Source organism: Acomys minous (assembly GCF_964271855.1).
Source record: "Acomys minous genome assembly, chromosome: 12".
NCBI classification, from domain to species: Eukaryota; Metazoa; Chordata; class Mammalia; order Rodentia; family Muridae; genus Acomys; species Acomys minous.
In genome coordinates this window covers 48471415-48490918 of record NC_140493.1, presented here as the reverse complement: position 1 = coordinate 48490918, position 19504 = coordinate 48471415, and the positions used below count along the sequence as shown (strand labels likewise).

At 45.4% G+C, this 19504-nt stretch overlaps 1 protein-coding gene across 4 annotated transcripts in view; it reads left to right on the top strand.

Annotated features, from left to right (window-relative positions):
• Positions 1 to 19504, top strand: part of ZFAT (zinc finger and AT-hook domain containing) — a 178338-nt gene that overhangs the window by 147544 nt on the left and 11290 nt on the right. For 2 of the 4 annotated variants that reach the window (XM_084750386.1, XM_084750388.1), the window contains exons 13-15: positions 1804 to 1922; positions 7111 to 7234; positions 9763 to 9893. In XM_084750386.1, the coding sequence (XP_084606512.1) occupies positions 1804 to 1922; positions 7111 to 7234; positions 9763 to 9893 (374 nt within the window). Of the gene's footprint in view, positions 1 to 1803; positions 1923 to 7110; positions 7235 to 9762; positions 9894 to 19504 lie in introns of those variants that run through there. The other 2 variants (XM_084750387.1, XR_014773203.1) reach the window with 2 other exon arrangements.

Here is a 19504-nt window from a genome sequence, read left to right as displayed (position 1 = left end):
CAATTCAGGAGAGGGTGTGCACTGTAGCTGTGTGTGAAAGAGGATGAAACTGAATGAAGCATGCCCCTGAGATTACCTGGCTCTTCATAAATCTACCCAGACTAGCTCAATATCAGGACAGAATTCCTCAGAATGAGCAATAAATAAATGAATCTGACAGCCGGAGACATGGTCATCTGTTCAGCTTGTAGGGGCTTAATAAAGGCATCTCTGTGATTCATTCGGCTCACAGAGGCATTGGAGAAGTGGGTCACTTTGGGCATCACTTGATGTCCAAGACAGGGATGTGGGAGGACTGCTTGTGAGGCTGCCTGAATGAGAATAAAGATAAGCAGCTGGTGCAGGTATTTGAGTGAGAGCAATCTTGAGAGGAGAGTGAGGTGTTTTGCTACCTGGGAAGAACTTGGTGGAAACTGTGGCCACCATTGTTGTTTGCTGCACAGAACTCAAGCTGTTTACAGCTTTGGCTTGAGGCAAATACTACTTCAGAGTCCCAAGCCTTTGTTTAAAATGAAGTGGTCGTGCCCACGTTGTTGGGAAGTGAGCATAGCTTATGCTTGAGGTGTTTGACACACATGCTCAGTGAGTAGCTATGTATTGCTGTTCCTGCTCCTGCTCCTGTTATAAAAGTAAAACAAACAGGCCTCATTGGCTTAACAACTGATCTGAGCATGGGCTGTGGCAGCCATGGGACTAGGTCGGGGAGTAGCTTGCCATGGCAGGAGGCAAGATTACAAGAGCAGCAAGATAGTATTGCATTAACTCTGAACTTCCCAGGCAAGCAGACCACAGAGAGAACTAGGTAAAGAGGAGGGGAGGATCAAGCTCTCCTGATAAGTTAATGTTGAGCTTCGTTGCTCTCAGGATACTGTATAAGGATGGGTTTGGAGAGGAAAGGAAACCCATAGAGAACACGTGGGGCAGGAGAGGGGGAGTCCCACCAGCCCACCCTTGGAACTGCATAGTCAGCAGGCTGCACAAACTCAAGCAGGAGAACTTTGGTGAGGGCATCCAGTACAGTGGCCCAGCCCAATGTGGAATCCCAGCTCTAGCCTGTAGAGCTGGTCACCTAACACCAGTCCTACAGTTGGCCCCCTCTGGCTAGAGCTTCTATCTCCTGCTTTGATATTAGAGTCCACTCTCCAATTTAGCGCTGCTTCTGATATAATGTTAGAAAAACAGTCTATTCTGTGACCTTAGGATTTTTCTGTTTTACATTCTCCCAATTAAAGCATCTAAACACTTCCTGGAACATGTGCAAAATTTAATTGGTTCAATAAACAGTGGCACTTCAGGATGTGACCAGCTTTTCAATTTATTCTTCATTGGGAAACTCACATGAGAATTAATACTCATGATTTAGCTTCTCTTGGAAGAGGTTTACGAATTGAGCATCTGATTTTAAGCATTTGGGGGCAAAGGAGATTGACAAATCAGCCATTGCTCTTTAGTGACTTTAAAAAGTGTTATTTACTGATAACAACATGAAAGATTGATTTTTAGCCACAGTCCAGTTGGTCAAGGGGATTATGTTGCTCATTTCTCCATGGCATTTAAAATATCAAGCAAGTATTAGGCTCTCTGCAAGGACCTCTTCAGTAAATAAGAAAAGTGTATTAAGTTCCAAAATCTCTACCATAAAAGCTGATATACTCTTGCTGTTATATTCTAATACTAAGGTAAGCTTGGGTGACAATAGGTACTGGAGAAAAAAATAACGCACTTTGTAGATATACATTTGGCCAGGAGACTCAGCAGCATGCTTATTTGCTATAAACACATTTTGCCTGTCTGTGCTTGCAGGTGGTCTGAAATGTCCTGTTTGCAGCTTTGTATATGGCACCAAGTGGGAGTTCAACAGGCACTTGAAGAACAAACACGGCTTGAAGGTAGTGGAGATTGATGGAGACCCCAAATGGGAGGTAACACTTTCAGTGTGGTATGATCTCGACATGTTGAAACAGAGGTGATCAGTCAGGTGAGCCCAGGTGCTGGGTGCAGTCAGCCCTGGATGCATTCCTTGGAAATCTTCTGCAGCCATTTCAGATCCTGGCTCCAGGTCCCTCTGAGTGAGATCTGGGCCACCTATGTGAATCTTATTCTGGGTTGAAGTTGGGCTTTTCTGAGAATGTCGTCCTGGCTTCTTCAGCTCACAAGCCCTGTTTTATTTAGATGTTGCACCCAGCAGGGTGCACATGGTCTGTTGCTGGCCTCACTGAGACGATTAGACAGGGCTCCAGTTCCTGAGTCCAAGTCCTTCTTTTCCTCTACCAAAGGTTCCTAGCCTTGCCCACTGCCTATTCCCCTCAGGAATTTGAATCTGTCACTATTATAAGCACCAGCATCCACCCATCTTTTCAAATACCAGATGCCACAACTGTTGACAGGTGGCAGTCATTCCAAGCAAGGGTTCTCAGATGCAGCACTGCTGATGTTTGATCTGCATAATTCTTTGTTGTGGAGGACTAGTCTGGACCTTACAGGAAGCTTAGCTATATTTCTGGCCTTTTCTACCCAGTGCCAGTAGCATCACCCTGCCCCTCTGGACCTCACTGAAACAATCACAGTTGTTTCTAGACACTGGCAAGGCTCATTCCTCTCTGGCAACCACAGTCACCTCCAGGTGATACGTGGATTTACAGGGTACATGGTTATAAAGTCTTTGAAACAGTTAATAGCACAGAACAATAACAAGACACCAGGGCTGTGTGATGATTATGTTGGAGTATAAGGATAAGCATGGCTCCATAGAACAAATGTTAATATAGCTCACTATGAACTAGGAGAATGGGATAATCATCTTTATAGATGCCAAAAAGCTTTTGCCAGGAAGCATTGCTCACCTATTATATACATTCAGTAGAACTTAGCGGGTGCTCCTTAAGATGACAAAAAAGTATGTGTTTTGGCCATAAGCCAGTGTCTTGTTTCATTTGGACGCACTAGAGGGTTTTCACTAAAGTCAGAAACAAGTAACTATGGAAACAGTGTGTTGCCGGATACTCTAGGCCCAAAGACAAAGAGCTGATGAGTGTTGCAGTCTGGCCAGAGTGCTTGTCACAGCTCTGTGCTTAACCTTTGAAACTATTTCCTATGTATATTATAATTGAGCAAGTGTGGGAATGTTCAGTATATAAATGAAACTGTGTTTTCACTGTTAGATCTTACAACAAGCAGAGGCCAAAGCTAAGTGGAGCCCTTAGTGCCAACTTGGAGTCAAAGAGTTACTAGGAACTCATGTGGCTTATTGTTATTTTTTATCATATCATGTCGTCGTCATCATCATCATCATCATCATCATCATGTTGAAAATCCACAATTAAAGCAAAAATTTAGAATCCACAATGCTGTAAACTCCAAAAGCTTTTGAATATTAGTGTGGCCGTGCAAGTGAGAACATTCTATATCTGACTTCATTTTAAATACTTGTGGAGGAAACGATGGTTCTGATTTGATTGGAAACCATCATGGGTGGAGCCCCAGTAAACCTGTATAAGCCTGCTGGCCTTAGTTTCATCCCTGGAACCCATATGAAGGGGAACAAGAGAACCAACTCTACAAAGTTGTTCTCTGACCTCAAAAGTGCACAGTGACATGCACACACACACAAATCCAAGAGCATGGCCATAGTATGTGGGTCCATAGGTGAAACAACTGATCATGAGTTCATAATTGTTTAAACCAGGTGACTGAGTGATAGATATGAAGAGCTTTGTCATACCTCTCTCCTTACTTCTATATTTATCTTAAATTTTTTACAATTTAAGACTAACAAAGGTGAGGTTTGGACTGACAGGTTTTGCACCTGTCTCTCTTATCTATAAGGTGCTTGACCTGTTGTTGCCTCACTGCACCCTTCATGTTCTCAACCATGCAGTGGGCTGGTAAATTGGAAAGCTGAAAGGAAGAGTGCTGTGTAAATTGCTGGAGTTTGTGTGTGGCAGACAAGCCCTTTGTGCTGTTGGTGCTGATGGCAGCCTTAGTGTCACATCACCATAATGGTGCTGTGAAGTTCATGCTGCAGAATATGTTGTTTGTTAAAGAAACAGACATTGGAATAACAATTCATGGTGGAAAACCATCCTGTCTCAGTCAGTTACCTCCAGCAGATTCTAGAACTATTGGCAGGACTATGACCCTCACCAAATAGTACACATTAAAACACGCATTGCCTCTCTATGTGAGTCAGTTAAGCAGTGAGGAAACTGAGGAGTTGTCGCTTACCTCTTAGGAATGCCTTACAAAGAGCACCAGCCTTACCTCATGTCATCATTACCTGTGTTCTCCAGGAAAGCAGCTCTTTCACAAGCTAAGATGCTTGGGTCCACAGTTGGCTAGTATACTCCTTCTCTTAGGGTTTCTATTGCTGCAGCAAAACAGCATGACCAAAAAGCAAGTTGAGGAGGAAAGGGTTTATTCAGCTGACACTTCCACATTGTTGTTCATTACCAAAGGAAGTCAGGACGGAAACTCAAACAGGGCACGATGCCAGAGAAGGAGCTGATGCCAAAGCCATGTAGAGGTGCTGCCTACTGCCTTGCTTCACAGGGCTTGTTCAGCCTGCTTTCTTATAGAACCCAGGACCACCAGCCCAGAGATAGCACCAAGATCTCACATTAAAAACACAAATAACAAAAAGTCCCAGTCTTTACAAATTCAAAAACATTAAATTTTCAGTTCCATTAAAATAGCCAGTCTCTTTTAAAATCCAAAGACTTAAAATTCAAAGTCTCTCAACTGTGGGCTCCAGTAAAATACTTTATTACTTCAAGAGGGAAAAATCAGGACCCAATCACAAGCAAAGCAAAGCAAAGCAAAACCAACTCCTAACCATTCAGTGTCTAGGATCTACTCACAATCTTCTGGACTCCTCCACAGGACTTGGGTCCCTTCTCTGTCTCAGCCCTCCTCAGCACACACAGCTTGTTCCACTCCACTGCTGCTGCTGTTCTTGGTGGTCATCCCATGGTACCGCCATCTCCAAAAAAACTGCCGGAGTCCTCGGCTGTAACCGGGCTTCACTTTTACCAAGAGCCTCACATATGCTCTCTTCATGGTACCAAACCCCAACTTCTTTGCAGGATCCCTTCATTCCTGGACCTTCAGCTGCTGCTGAGGCTGCACCTTCATGGCCTCTCACAATACCACACCTCAGCTACTCTCTATGATCTCTTTTGCCTTCAAAACCAGTACCACCTGATTGACTCTTACACAACCAAGCTTGGCTGACAGCTTCAGGTACAGCCTTGGCCGCCTCTAGAACACAGCTTCTGTGGTCTCAGGGGTGACTGAGAGCAGAGACTCAGACACCCCATCAAATTATCTCTGATCTCAGAAGATACACTTGTCAGGGTATCTTCACTTTCTCTTTCCCAGTGGCCAACACCTGACCTGTCCCCCTGACCCTCAAGGAAATAGTTCCCAGAAGGTTCCACCTCGATGATGCTGGTCTCCTCTTAATCACCACTGATTTCTTAGCTCCAGCTGACCAGCATCGGGTATCCCAGCAAAGCAAAGTTTTGATTTAGGAGTTCTGGTCTCTTGTTAATCACAGCTGATTGTTCACTCCCAGATAACCAGAATGACGGACTCTTAAATCAGAAGAGCAAATGGCCTGACAGAGCCTTTAGACTTCTGTCTGAAACCTCCCAAGCCAGGCCTCCATCCTCTGCACGGCTCTCAACATTCTTATCTTTCAAGCTCCTACAGAACATCCTACTGACCTCCTCTAGCCCAAAGTCCCAAAGTCCTTCCACAATCCTCCCCAAAACACAGTCAGGTCTGTCACAGCACTGCTCACTCTTGGCCCTTGTCTTAGTTAGGGTTTCTGATGCTGCAATGAAACGTTATCACCAAAAAACAAGTTGGGGAGGAAAGGGTTTATTTAGCTTACACTTCAATATTGCCGTTCATCAGCAAAGTCAGGATAGAAACTCAACTCAAGGGCAGGAGCCTGGAGGCAGAGCTGATGCAGAGGCTGGGGAGGGGTGCTGCTTACTGTCTTGCTCAGCCTGCTCTCTTTTAGAACCTAGGACTGCCAGGGGTGGCCCCACCCACACTGTGCTGGGCCCTGCTCAGGTGACCACTAATTGGGAAGATGCCTCACAGCTGGACCTCATGGGAGCATTTCCTTACCTGAGGTTCCTTCCTTTCTGATGACTCTAGTTTGTGTCAGGTTGACACACGAAACCAGCCAGTACACTGCTTCTTGCTACTCTAAAGGAGAATTGTTCTTTTTTATTAACTTTTGAACTCACTGGATATTCCCTGGGTGTTTTCATAATTTCAGGCAGGCCTAACCTCACTTAATTCGGCCAGTTTACTGTGAGTGGACAGTTGCATAGTCTCTGAAACTGCCCGTTGCTGATGGATATTGATAGATCATAGTGTTGGTTCCTGTAAACTTTGGGCAAAGCCTGCCTTTTGTTCTTTATTGGTGAGGTTCATGGCCTCCACCTTACAGGTTTGCTTTTGTTCCTTCTCAGAAAGAGATCTTTGTTAATATTCACCCTGTGTCTACTTTCTCTGCTTCTCACTGAGGTATGAGAGGCTTTTGAATGTCACTTCAGCCTCTCCTACCCTCTGAATCCAGACATTGGAGAGTATGTCCTTCCACATCCTTTGTGTAATAACTTGATGGGGGTCAATAGCTATGGGTCAGGGGGCTCTTACTATATGGTAGGCCCTGTGCTCTACATGCTAAGTAACAAAGCATTCTTCCTTTCCCATTTTCTCCGACGGCTGTTCATTTGCCTCCTGTCCAGAGGCCTCCGTGTAAGGGGCAGATTAAAGACAGTGTTGGAAGCAGTGGGAAGAGACAGAAATTGTAGAAATACATACTCTAATGTGTTCATTATGATCAGTGTGCTTCACTTTGTACCAGGAACATGGGAGCGACAAGCTTCCATTCAAAGTGGCTTTATAAGGTCTTGGCCCTCAAGAGAAAACCATTCTCTTTGGGAACTGCATTTGTTGGAGCCGATGACTTTTCAGGAGCGCTATGCCAGTGACGTCTGAAGTGCTGTTCTCCTGAGAGTGTTTCTCTCATCCTGGAAGCTCGGGTTGCTCTTCATCTTTTGGGAGGAAGCTGATCATGATGTTTCTATTTAGCCAGCAACAGAGACTCCTGAGGAGCCCTCCACCCAGTATCTCTACATCACCGAAGCTGAAGATGTTCAGGGGACACAAGCAGCAGTGGCTGCACTTCAGGACCTGAGATATACCTCCGAGAGCGGTGAGGACATAGCTGGCTTCCTTTCTCACTTCCGTGTTTCACGTTACATAATGAGTAAACCAGGATGTCTTTGTGAGTGCTTTACAATGAACCCAGCCAGGGTGGGACCTATGTGGATCACACTTATTTCCAGAGCAGCCTTGGTGGGGGCCGTTCTTCCTTAATTGGTGTGCAGGTGGCTGTCCACTGAATGGACTTGGGAAGAGATCCCTCCTAATAGGTGGCAGAAGTCTGGTTCTTCTTTCCTCAAGGCGAACCCATGGGAATCATCCCAGGGTCCAGAATGTCCAGGCAGGTGATAATGGTGGGTGGCATAGGACATGATGTCTGGTGGGTCACCCCAGGAGTACCAATGTACACCTGTGTGCTCAGGGTCACTTATTTGTTGCCGTTCTTCCCAAAAAGCCAGATCTTTTTTTTTTTTTAATCAAATGTGATGCTTTTGAATTTTTTTGATCAGTTTACAAACTGGATATTCTACTTGGAAGCAGTTGTCCCAAAGCTCAAGGAGTGCCAGAGCACACACATGTTGGTGGCTGAGCCAGGCAAGCAGGGTTAATGGGAAAGGCAAGAACAAATGGTACTGGGAAATAGGAGGAACCTGCTCTGGTCCTGAGTTGAAATCCTCAATCCCTAGTCCTAAAAAAGCCCCCTCCAAACTCCTGTGGGCATCCCTTTATGAGTAATTAACTGCTGCTGCCTGTCAGGCTAGAGGGGAGCTGAGGCCACAGCACCTCTGTTTCTACCGAGTCAAGGCCAGGCTGTTAGGCCAGACTCCTAGCAGTGAGTCCTTGTTTGAATTTGGGCTTCTTTCTCAGTGGTTAGTGCTGTCTTCATCTCCCACTAGCACATATCCGTCTGCCCACCAATGACTTCCATGAGTGTCTACTTGCCCAATAGTTTCCTTCTTTAGAGCATCTATGTACACATGCTCACTTGCTCACCTACGTCTTTCCCTAGAGAGTCCATGAGTGCATGACCAGTTCCCCATTAGTGTCTCCTTGAGGAGTGTTCATAAGGACGTGCCTGCTTCCCAGCAGTGTGTTACCTTGGAGAGTCAGTGAGCATAAGCCCACTACTTAGTAGTGTCTTTCCTTAGAGAGTTCAAGAGCATGTGCCCACATGCCCACCAGTGTTTTCCATGTAGCTTCAGATGCTGTTTCACCATTGTAGTTCCCTAGACCAGACCTCTACTTCACCTCTTGGCTGCCTACTTGTCTTGCTTTTTACCTCTACACCGTCTTGTCCAGACCAGATTCTGCAGTTTTCAGCAGAGGCTGCATTTCTCATCTGTATATGCCCTGGGATATTCTGTGGCCCCCATCATCAGCACTTAGGTTGCACGTCATGGGATCCCACCAGATTTTTCCATTCTGTCTCCTAACTGCCCTCTACTACCATGTGTCATGGTGATTTGCTTACACAAGGGTCTAAGCAGCCGGTCAGCCCAGGAAGGTTGCAGGGGAGGGGATATTCTTTATTTGTATTCCCAGTGGGGACTGCAGCGCCTTGCTGACTAATGATTGGGCTGGATAATGATCAGCGAGGAGGGGAGTAGAGGAGGAATTAAAATCTAACCTTAGTGACTCACGACAATAACCATTTTCATGTTTAGAATGTAGAGTGTTTAGCTGTGAGGCACATCTGAATCACCCCCCAGGTATAGGTAGTTGTGCGGTGGGATGGGGGGATGCTGTGTGGTGTAATGCGAACATATATAGGTTACCACCTCCCCCCAGTCTTAGGCCTCTTCTACCTACTATACCGATTATGTCAAATTCTCTTTCTCCAGTCTCTTACTGTTTCTCATGTTGGCTCAAGGCCTATAGAAAGCTACCCACGAGGGTGTAAACACTGGCAAAGACTTCATAGTGTTATGAAGCACAGAGACCAAGCAGTAATTTCCATTTTAGTAAATTAATGATCTGGGTGAGAGTGTGCTCAGGAGGATTACAGATGGGCAGCAGATGGTGAGAGAGAGCAGGAAGGGTGTGCCAACTTGCTGCCCTGATGATGTGGGCCCCTCTCTTTTGACAAGATTAAAACAAAAGCAAGCTAAAATTGGTTTGTAGTTCAGAAGCCCACTGGCTGGATAAGGAAGACATTCTTGGGTGTCCTTCCCATCACTTGGCATGCGCAGGGCTAACCCTCAGGAGAAACCAGCTCTGCACTTGAACATGTCAGCTAGTAATCCTCAGTGACACTGAAGGGCAGTTTGTACAACCACATTTGGGCTTTTGTTCCACGTTTGTGATGCTATCACCCCAGTGGCCTCAGGAGTATCTCTGCTTTTTGTGCCCAAGTGATCATATCATCATGCCGTCCCCTTATGGTTCTAGTCAGGCCTTGAGAAGTTCTTGTAGGAAATGTTCAGTGAGCTATAAAGTACTGAACAAGTTATTTCTCTTGTCTGGATAAGTGATTTCTGAGAACCATGCCCCATAGTCTTCATGTCTGGGAGCCAGCTTGGCATTGGATGCCATTCAGTGCCAAGAGCTTAATGGTGTCCTGTTGCTTCTTTCCCATAGGTGAGCGACTTGACCCCACAGCTGTGAACATCCTGCAGCAGATCATTGAGTTGGGTTCTGAGACCCACGATGCCACTGCTGTGGCCTCAGTGGTTGCCATGGCACCTGGGACAGTAACTGTCGTGAAACAGGTGAGGTCCCTCTGCTCAGAAGTATTTGTCCCCTCAAGTCACTACCCATCTTTCTCCTTTTACAACTTCAGCTTGCCTAGGGTAGAATTTGAAACAAATTGGTCTAGTCTCCTTGGATTATTATGGGATTGTGTCTTCAGTGACTGTGTGTGTGCAGAAGTGTTGGAGAAAGGTTAGTGTATTTTAGAAGCACCCAGGAGACTCTCCATTTCCTTTTAGAGAATCAGAAAATATAAATAGCATAATGAGAACTGCTCCCCCATGAAGGAGAAGTAAGCTAATAGGAAGTGTGCAGATAGCCAGAGATGCGCAGGAGTATTTTGCCATGAACTATTCTTTTAAATGCGAAACACCATCACTTTATATCCATACAGGAGGAGAAGAAAATGATGCGTTTGGAAGGAAAGGTCTTTCTATCAAGTTGTCATGTGCTCGACTCATGTTCACCAGGCTGTTAGAATACAGCACACACAATAATCAGTTTCCTCTCTGTTTCCTCATGCCTATTTCAGTTCTTAAGAGATTTAAGCTCATTTACACAGGTACTTTAAAGGCAGAAAACAAAACCAGTAAGCACTTCAGAACTAGGAAGTTATACTTAAAGTTCATATAAAAAAGTTTAAATATAGATTAGAGAATTTTGCATGGCAGTGTGTTCTTGTTTATTGAGTACTTGCTGTCGTCGGTCAGTACTATGGTTCTGGAGTTCCAGGAAGGAACTAATACTTGCCCTCAAGGTGGCTGCTCTCTGTGGAAAGGGATAGCAGGAATAAAGTAGTAGCCATGAGGAATGTAAAATGGTGAACAAATGCAGAGCCAACGTGTACAGCGCGGCCGGACCGTCTGGGCTGAAGGCCGCCTGTTGGGGAAGATATCACTGAGCTTTGAGGAGAAGTTGGAAGAGGTGTGCCTTACTTGTGATATCCAAAGTTCAGTGTAAAAGTAGTGCACACTTTTCTGACTGGAAATAAGAAGAAAACATGAAATATGAAACATAGAACTTAAAGTGTGTGGGGGTGGGCGAGTTGTCTTTGCACTAACAAAGACACTTCTTAGAATGCCTCTGATACATGTTCTCCTGAGTCATGTGCCCTGGCTAGCTGCCTTTAGAGTTAAGAGTGGTGAGCCCCACTGTTGTCTCCGTGACTACTCAGGGGGCCTCAGTGCCTGGTGCAACACATGAAGGTCATGCCACGCACTTCTCTGGGGCAGTGGGAACCTCGCATTTAACACTGGGTTTCTTGATCCATAGGCAAGAAGCCATAGAGGAGGAGTGTTTGAATTGGGTGTCCTGAAACTCTTACTCTATAGTGAAGTTTCTCTCCGGGTCTTGGACAGAAGCTAGACACCAGAAAGCTGGGTGCTTACGTTTGCAGAGTTCTGATTGAAAGTGCACATCCTAGGTTTTCAGTTTTTCTTTGCATTTGCTAGGTTGCAATCTTCAGATTGTCTTATGCATATCTTCCGGAACTCCTCACTTAAACCCTGATAGGTGGAGTCTCAGAGTAGATCTAGTGCTAACTGGTTCAGGGTCTAATTAGGAAGCACTGGCTTACTTTGATTTGTACATGTGAATGTTGAGAATTCATGAGGTGCAGCTTATTGTCATCTGTATCTTCTTCTCATGAAGAATATTGATTGGCTGCTACTCAGGAAAATGATTTATTATTGAGTGTCTTAGTCAGTGCTGCCGTACATGAGGTTGCAAATTTAGAGTCCTTTTAAATATATTTCTATCCATTAGACTGACAGCCCAACAGAGGATAAGGCAGATAAGCGTCAATACAACCAGTGTAAACAAGTAAAATATTCACAGGAAGAGGAAACGGTGGTACCTCTGGAAGAATCTTCTTTCTTACTTCAGCCCAGAGCTGCAAGTGGAACTGTGGACTTAGTCATGAGGGGCTACATTTGGAAATGTTCCCAAGAATGTGTGTGGCATTGTCATCATCTCATGCACCTGGCTTGGGCCTCCCTTTCCATAGCAGTGGCTCATAATGGATAGAAGAATAGGGGGTGGGTGAGTGGATGGATGGACGGATGGATGGATGGATGGAAGGGTGGATGGATGGATGGAAGGGTGGATGGACAGATGGATGGATGGATGGATGGATGGATGGATGGATGGGCAGATGAACATTTAACCTGCCCACACCTATAGCAGAGGGACTGAAACGTCTCAAGCTTTTGCAGGTGAAGGGCTGTCTATCCTCTGATTAAATTATCCTGTCATTTACATTTAATTGGCTGTTTTTATTGGGTAGATCGATTCTTCTTCTTTTAATTAAGCACTGGTGTAAGAATTTTTCAGTCAGGAAATTACACATACTAATGAGACTGCTAAACCACTGATGGGGTCCTATAATGCCTGTTGGGAAGCCTAGTGCTGCCTCCTCACGAGAGGAGCACAGAGCCTCAGTATTGAAGACTTCCTCTTGTTCCAACCCAAGCCACGACAGAAAGAAATTGCCCAACAAATAATGACTGGTTTTGCTTGGACTGTTGGCTTCATGTTTTAAAATTCTTCAATCACCTCCTATTAATCACTATTGGAGAGAAAAACAGTAATGTCATAAAAGCACATGAGGAAATCTAAGAACAAATGTTTTAAATTACTGTTGCCATAATGTTATACCTTTTAAAGCAGTATTAGCTGCTTCATATACTTACTTTACAGGCCCCAAGTGGATTATAGGTTTTATATGGATTAAGTTTTCATATGTGTATATGGAATTGGATGTGTATTTGTATGGGGCGTGCCCATGCATGTACATGTGGAGATAAGAGCTTAATACTGAATGTCTTCCTCCATCTCTCTCCATGTCTTTTGAGACTGGGTCTCTCACTGAATCTAGAACTCTGTTTGGTCTTACTGGTTGACAAGCAAGCCCCTGGGATAATTTTGTATCTGCTTCCCAGTGCTGGTAGCATGCATTGCATGTCCTGCTTCTTACCTTCCTATGTGGTGATATTTTAAGGTGATATTTACTGTGGCTCCTGGATTCAGAGGTTTCACCCTGTCCTGTTTTCGCCACATCACTTGGGCCAAATGTACATGGCAAAGCAAAGCTGCTCACCAGGCACATGAGCCACAACATGAGAGAGGGAGGGGCTGGCCATCCAAATATTCCATTCAGGAACTGCCTCCATGATTTTACTTTCTTCTGCAAGAGACTACTTCTGGAAAGTTGTACCTTCTCCCTCCAGTGCCACCCTGCAGACCATGTCTTCAAGGCACAAATCTTTGGAGACATCCCAAAGTATAGCAATAATTAAAAAGTGATGAACCTCCAATTTTCAAGCTTGCCAAGCACGCTGCCATCATTCATCTGGACTGTGTGCTGAGTGTAGCTGCTCTGCAGAGGGACTTCCCAGTGCTGGCCCTGGCCTGAGAGAGCAGGGTGCCCTGCAAGGAGAGCGTAGCCTGGCCTCTTCTCCTATCTCGTGAAGCTGAGCATGATCGAGACTGTAGCAAGGCTGAGGCACAAGGGAAAGGGATTAGATGAAGCTCCAACATCTATTTGTAAGACCATTTTAAAGAAACCATTGTCTTCTATTTTATTGTAATTATATGCCAAGCAGGCTGGCCCACATGATATAATGGAGATCTGCCAGCTGAAGTGCAGTGCCATAAGGTGGCTCAAGGAGAGGCTTCTCCTCTTTCCTTGGCCTTAGGAAAACCAGCTTTCTCTTTCTTTGTTGTCTGTTAAGTTCAAATAACAAGAAATTAATGGAATTTGTCAGTTCTGTTTGTGCAGGGCACTTTTTGACATAGACTGGAAACAGTTTCCCTGTTTCCCTGAGGTTCAAGACAGCCATGGGCTAGAGATGAAAGATAAGGCCCCAGCAGGCCTGATCCCTACTGTTTTCCCTTTCCCCTTCCTAGCTGGCTTGACTTCATGATGGGCTAGCATGTGCACCACAGCTAACAGCTGCTCGGTACTCGTACACCATTAACAAAACCCAGGCATCTCAGCTGGTGTCTCAGTCTCGCTATGGCTCTGTCATTGTGGGTTGCTAAGAGAGTCTTCATAGAAAACTAAGGAAAGAGGCATGTGTGTATTTGTATGTGTGTGCGCACGTGTGTGTGTGTGTGTTTGAATGCATGTGTGTGTATGTATTTGTGGATAGTCAGAGCAGTGCATGTTACAGAGACAGAGAGTAAACATGTGCTGGGTCCAGGGATCTAATGCTTCAGGCTTCCAGCAGGTGCCTCCAAGCCAAGTTTTACTGCTATCCGTGACTAACTCCCAATTCCCCTGTTTGCATGTTTGGCTTAGTTTGGTTTGTTCTTCGAGTCATCATCTCACATTCTATTCCTGACTGGCTAGGAACTTGTTCTGACATTCTTGGCTCCCTCTCTTTTGAGGGCTTGCGTTTCCAACCCTTTTGGTCCTTTGTGAAAAGCAAAGTTACCTCATGTTTTAGTTTTGACTGATCAATCAGCTTTGGCTCCTGCTTCGGGAACATCGCCATAAAATTGACTTGACCACAAGTCTCTGCCAACTTGAATTGTAGCAGGTTCCTACTGTTCGTGTAGGTGGTGCTACATCTTCTTTACAGAGCATTTGCTCTGCTGTTGGTGAGCTGTGGCCTTCAGTGTGGAGAACACTCTACATCTTAGCATCTGACCCTCCCTTGTCACCTAGTGCCTCCTTTGTCCTCTGTCGGCCCTGCTTAGCTCTCCCCCAGCCTTTCAGATATTTTCTTTTTCTTCTTCCTAAATGAAATTTCTTTCAAAGAGTTCTGCCCATGGCATAATGTCTGATTCAAAGGACTTCCTCTCAAAGCTCTTTTATTAGTTGCTCGCTTTCTCTCCCTCTCCCTCTCCCTCTCCCTCTCCCTCTCCCTCTCCCTCTCCCTCTCCCTCTCCCTCTCCCTCTCCCTCTCTCTCTCTCCCTCTCTCTCTCTCTCTCTCTCTCTCTCTCTCTCTCTCTCTCTCTCTCTTATGGATGCACACATGCATGTGCCTTGGTAATTGCTAAAAAGTCCATTTCATTGTGAAATCTGAGAAGTAAAACTAGGCCCCAGGCCCCGTGCTGTTTCATTATGGTTTCTTCATATCTCCCTCCTGTAGAGCTGAGGATGCCAGTCTACTGAGTGTTGCTTCTCTCTTCCTTTTTCTAAGCCCTAATTTTTCTACTGTGGTCTCCTAAAAGCTGCAGAATCCTACTTGAGTTTTGAAACAGTCATTTATTACAGTTTTCATGGTACCTATTTCTTCCTCCTTCTTCTCACCCCTCCTGATAAATTCTCTTTTGTTCCAGCCCTCCCTCCTCTCTGCAGTTTCACTCTGGGAAACCACGTGGAGAGTTGAAGTCACTTTTGTCTATTTCAGGTGCAGGGATAAAGCCTGGGATTTCTACCCTGAGAGGAGGAAATAAAAGCTATGATATGATGTGGCCTTTCTTGGATTTGTCCCTACTCAGGATAACTCAGGGGTTAGCCTTGCTCTGTTTTGGCTTTTTTGTTTTTGTTTTGTTGTTGTTGTTGTTGTTTTGTTTTTGTTTTTGGTTTGGGTTTTGGTATTTGTAGACCAGACTGGCCTTGAACTCACATCAATCTGCCTGCCTCTGCCTCCCAAGTGCTGGGATTAAAGGCATGAGCCATCACGCCCAGCTCTAGCCCTTGCTCTGACTTCACACTGAGTCAGTAGCCTCCACCCTGGCCATAGGAAGTCCCCTCAACGCAAACTATCCACTTCTTACCCCTTCTTCCTCACGTCTGTTTCCCTAACCAATCCAAGCACACAGGCATTTGTTGTGGAGCCTGGGAGTCGATCACCTTCCTCCTCTTTCCCTCTGTATGTCACCTGCCTACCAGCCTGTTCTTCACGTTCTCTTTCCCTTTGTATGTCACCTGCCTACCAGCCTGTTCTTCAGGTTCCACATAAACAACATGCATTACTAACTCCCTTGCTCTGTGGCTGCTGCTCTTATCTAGGTCTTCACTCTTTAAAACATGCTCTCCATGGCAGTGCTGTTGGCTTTGGAAGGTTTCTTAGATATGCAATCACTGGTCTTGCCACAGACCTCCACAGTTAGACTATGCACCTCTCTATAACTCTTCTGATAACCTAGGAGGTGCCCAGAATCTCAGACTAGAGCCTCACTGTGGTCCCACCAACCCCAGGGCCACCTGCCTACCTGCCCCAACCCCCATTCCCTGCTGAGCATGCAGCAGCCTACTGGGTACCTTTTCTCCCTTCTCTGTAAAACAGACTCCCACCTTGGTGCCTGTTCATCAGATGTAGGCATGGCGCCGGATGAGTTTTTCCTATTTGTATATCCTGGCCTCTTCTTGGCTGTGAACTTTCAGTAATCCTTTAGTAGACCTCTTAATCCATAGACTGCTATCCTCTAGAGCCTGGGAATGTAAGTGACCCTGCTTCTTTGTGGTTAGGAGGCATTGTAGACTCTAAAGAAGGAGGCTTGTTCAGTAAGGGGCCTAATCAGATCTATGAGGCATAAAGCAGAGGACATCTTCACTTAGTGACAGCCACCTGTAAAATTTGGATCGGGGAGCTAGGGTTGTTTAAGCTGCTACTATTTTGTTAATTTCTTAGGCAATATAGATGATGGATGTAGTCACTGAATAGTCAAGTAAGAACCACATACCCTATGTTAATATCAGACCTGTATGCAATACCCTGCTATTATAGGGCCCTGGCCAGAGAATAGCATGCAGGCATTTGTGGACTTCTCTAGGGAGGGCTTCAGCCTGGAAGGGCCCTCAGTTTGCAGCCTGTCCCTGTGCCCTAGCTCTAACTAGAGAAGGGGGGTGGCAGTGACTACTCCCTGCATGAAGACCCATCCTGCAAGAAGCTCTCTTCCCCACTGCGCAATAGTGAAGTTTGGGAAAGCAGCAAGGCGCTCTTCCTCATCCAGTTCTTAGAGACTTTGTTCAAGCCGTAACCTAGGATGGCTGAATGTATGCTCAGTTCTTACCACACTGAAGATCTATAAGGGTATGTGGAGATTTGGTCTCCCAAGTGTCCCTGGGCTCACATACAACCGACTCAGGGCCTAGCTCACTTCACAGGCATTATAAGTATTTGTAATAATGAATGTGAGCTCAGGCCCAAGGATGCTAACTGTACTAGAGTGCCTCATCTGCCTTCCCTGAGCAGTCTTATCATCTCCAGGCAGGCTGCGAGTGCCTTGCTCTGTAGAAAGTATAAAGCCTATGGCATGGGTGTCAACCCAGAGTCTGTCACAGTGGCTGGGTCTCCCTTGGCATAGCCATTGGTGTAGCGCATGCCTAGATGGGAGGTATAGACTGTCTGGTTTGAACTGCAGATCTGTCACTTCATAGCTCATGACCTTGGGCAAAGTATTTCTTATTGAACTTCAGTTTCCTTCTCTGTAATATTTTAAAATAATAGAATCTCCCCAGTGGGGCCATTGAATAGATTATGTAAATGAAGCAGTTGGCCCTATGCTTGGTGTATGTTAAGACTGCAGTATCTTAGCTCTTGGCACTACAGACACAGCATAATTCCTTAACTCCTTAGTACACATGTAGAATTCAACTGTGAATGTTTTTCTTACAATGATTGTACTCGGCAGGCATCAGGCATTATCTAGGCTCCGTACAGGGAGTCTCAGAAAGATAAAATGACACTTAGTCCTTTTTATTTTTTGTGCTGCATAGTATTGAACCTAGAACCTTGCCCAGACTAGGCAAGTAGGCTACACAGAGCTTTGTCTCAAATCCCACCTCTTTCTTAGGAGGCCTTGGTGTATGGCTCATCCTGAAAGAGAAACAACTATATTACCTAAATTAACAGGGCCTGGGGGCCCCTATACAACCTCATGCTGAGTCAATTTCAATTGTTTCCACAGAGGCAGTCCTCCCTGGGAGAGGCCATTAAGGAACGAATGTCAGTAATTCTCAGAATGCGTGTGTTACAGTTTAACCCCAAATATGATGGTGGTATCAGGAAATGCGGCTTTGGGAAGAAACTAGGTCATAGAGATGAAACCCTCATGGATAGGACTAATGTCAGTAATGAGGCCTCGAAACTAGTTCACGTTCCTTCAACTATAAGATTACATGAAGTCAGCACAAGTTTGTTGTGAATACGGTCCTCTCTAGACTCCAGCCATGTTGGAACTGTGATGTCAGCCTTTCACTGTCTGTTCTCTCTGAAGTGAGAAAAATACACCCCCCCTGTTCATAAGCCACTTGTTATAAGGTGCTCTGTTATAGCAGCCCAAGCTAAGACAGAGGGTGACTTGATGTGACTGATGCTGAGGGATGTGGACCAAAGTAAAAAGCAGTTGGTAGGGAAATATGGGCAAGAAGGAAGGCACACCAATTTGAGAGATAGAGTAATCTTCTAAGAGAAATAGCCAGGCAAGGTGGGCCTGTGCATCTTGTAAATAGCAGCCAAAAAATAAACTCGTTTTTCATTTTCTTTTTGTTTTGTTGTTGCTGTTTGTTTGTTTGTTCTAAATTCTCTTGGTCATGGTATTCTATCACAATAACAGAAAAGTAACTAACACAGCTGCTGACAGGGCAGCACCCTCAGGATGTCAAACAAAAGGCAAGGACAGTCCTGCCTAAGGCATTGCTCCAACTCCTACCCACCAGGTTGAGAAAATGGTGGGCAATGAGAAAGGGCAGAGTTGGGAGGACAGCTCTCTGGAGTGACTAGGCTGGTAGGGTGGAGATCTTTCCTCTTGAAGAATGTGCAGAACTGTATAAAATGATTCCCTGACCTTAAGGGTTGCTGTTGGAGGCAGGGACTTCCTGGGTTGTATGTGAGAAATCTTTAATCTGGAGAAGCCTTGTGGGAGGAATGTGGTAGTGATGTGAACTTGCATGTACTGAGCATGAAGGACAGCAAGAAGACGTGTTTGGTAACGTTGCCCACATATGGAAAGTTGCTCATACAGCAAAATGCCACAAGGCTCCCCACCCCTACCCTGCAGCTATAACCACTCTACCATCTGTTTCAGTGAAGCCTTCAAGCTAACCTTTCTGGTGCACACTCTACTAGCACAGTTAAGCATTTATTGAGCACCGCTGTAAAGCAGGTACCATGTTTGCAGGGTTGGTTCATGTGTTGGACACCCATCTTTTGTGGATGGGACCTGATGTGGGCTCTTTCACCCGAAGGAATAGCACTTCACAGTAACTGTGAGTCCTATTCTTCACTTACTCTCTGAGACACCTTGCCGCTCACCCCATTGCTTATAGTTTACAAGGCAGGGCAGATCAAATGGGATGTAGACTCCTGAGGCATACAGAAGGGTATGATGTCCAGTTTGTTGTGCAGTAAGTTGATCTGTCCAATATGGAAACCTTTTGTCCTTATCCTGTGACACAGAGCCAGGAAGGAGCCTGCTTACCACTTTTCTCTTCTTTTTAAGCAAACTCTTCTCAAAGACAGTTGGTCCTTTCCATTCACAGTGGGTCAGGGAACCTGAGTGGACAAGCTCGTGTAAGCGCATGACACACTCTGCATCAGAGCCATCTGCCCTGTGCTTCACAGACAGGATACAATGTGGCTCTATGCTCCATGAGGCCCCGTGTCTCAGACCCCAGAGATTGTTGTAGGGACGAGAACAGAGATTAGCAAGCAGCTGTGACAGCTTACTTTGGAC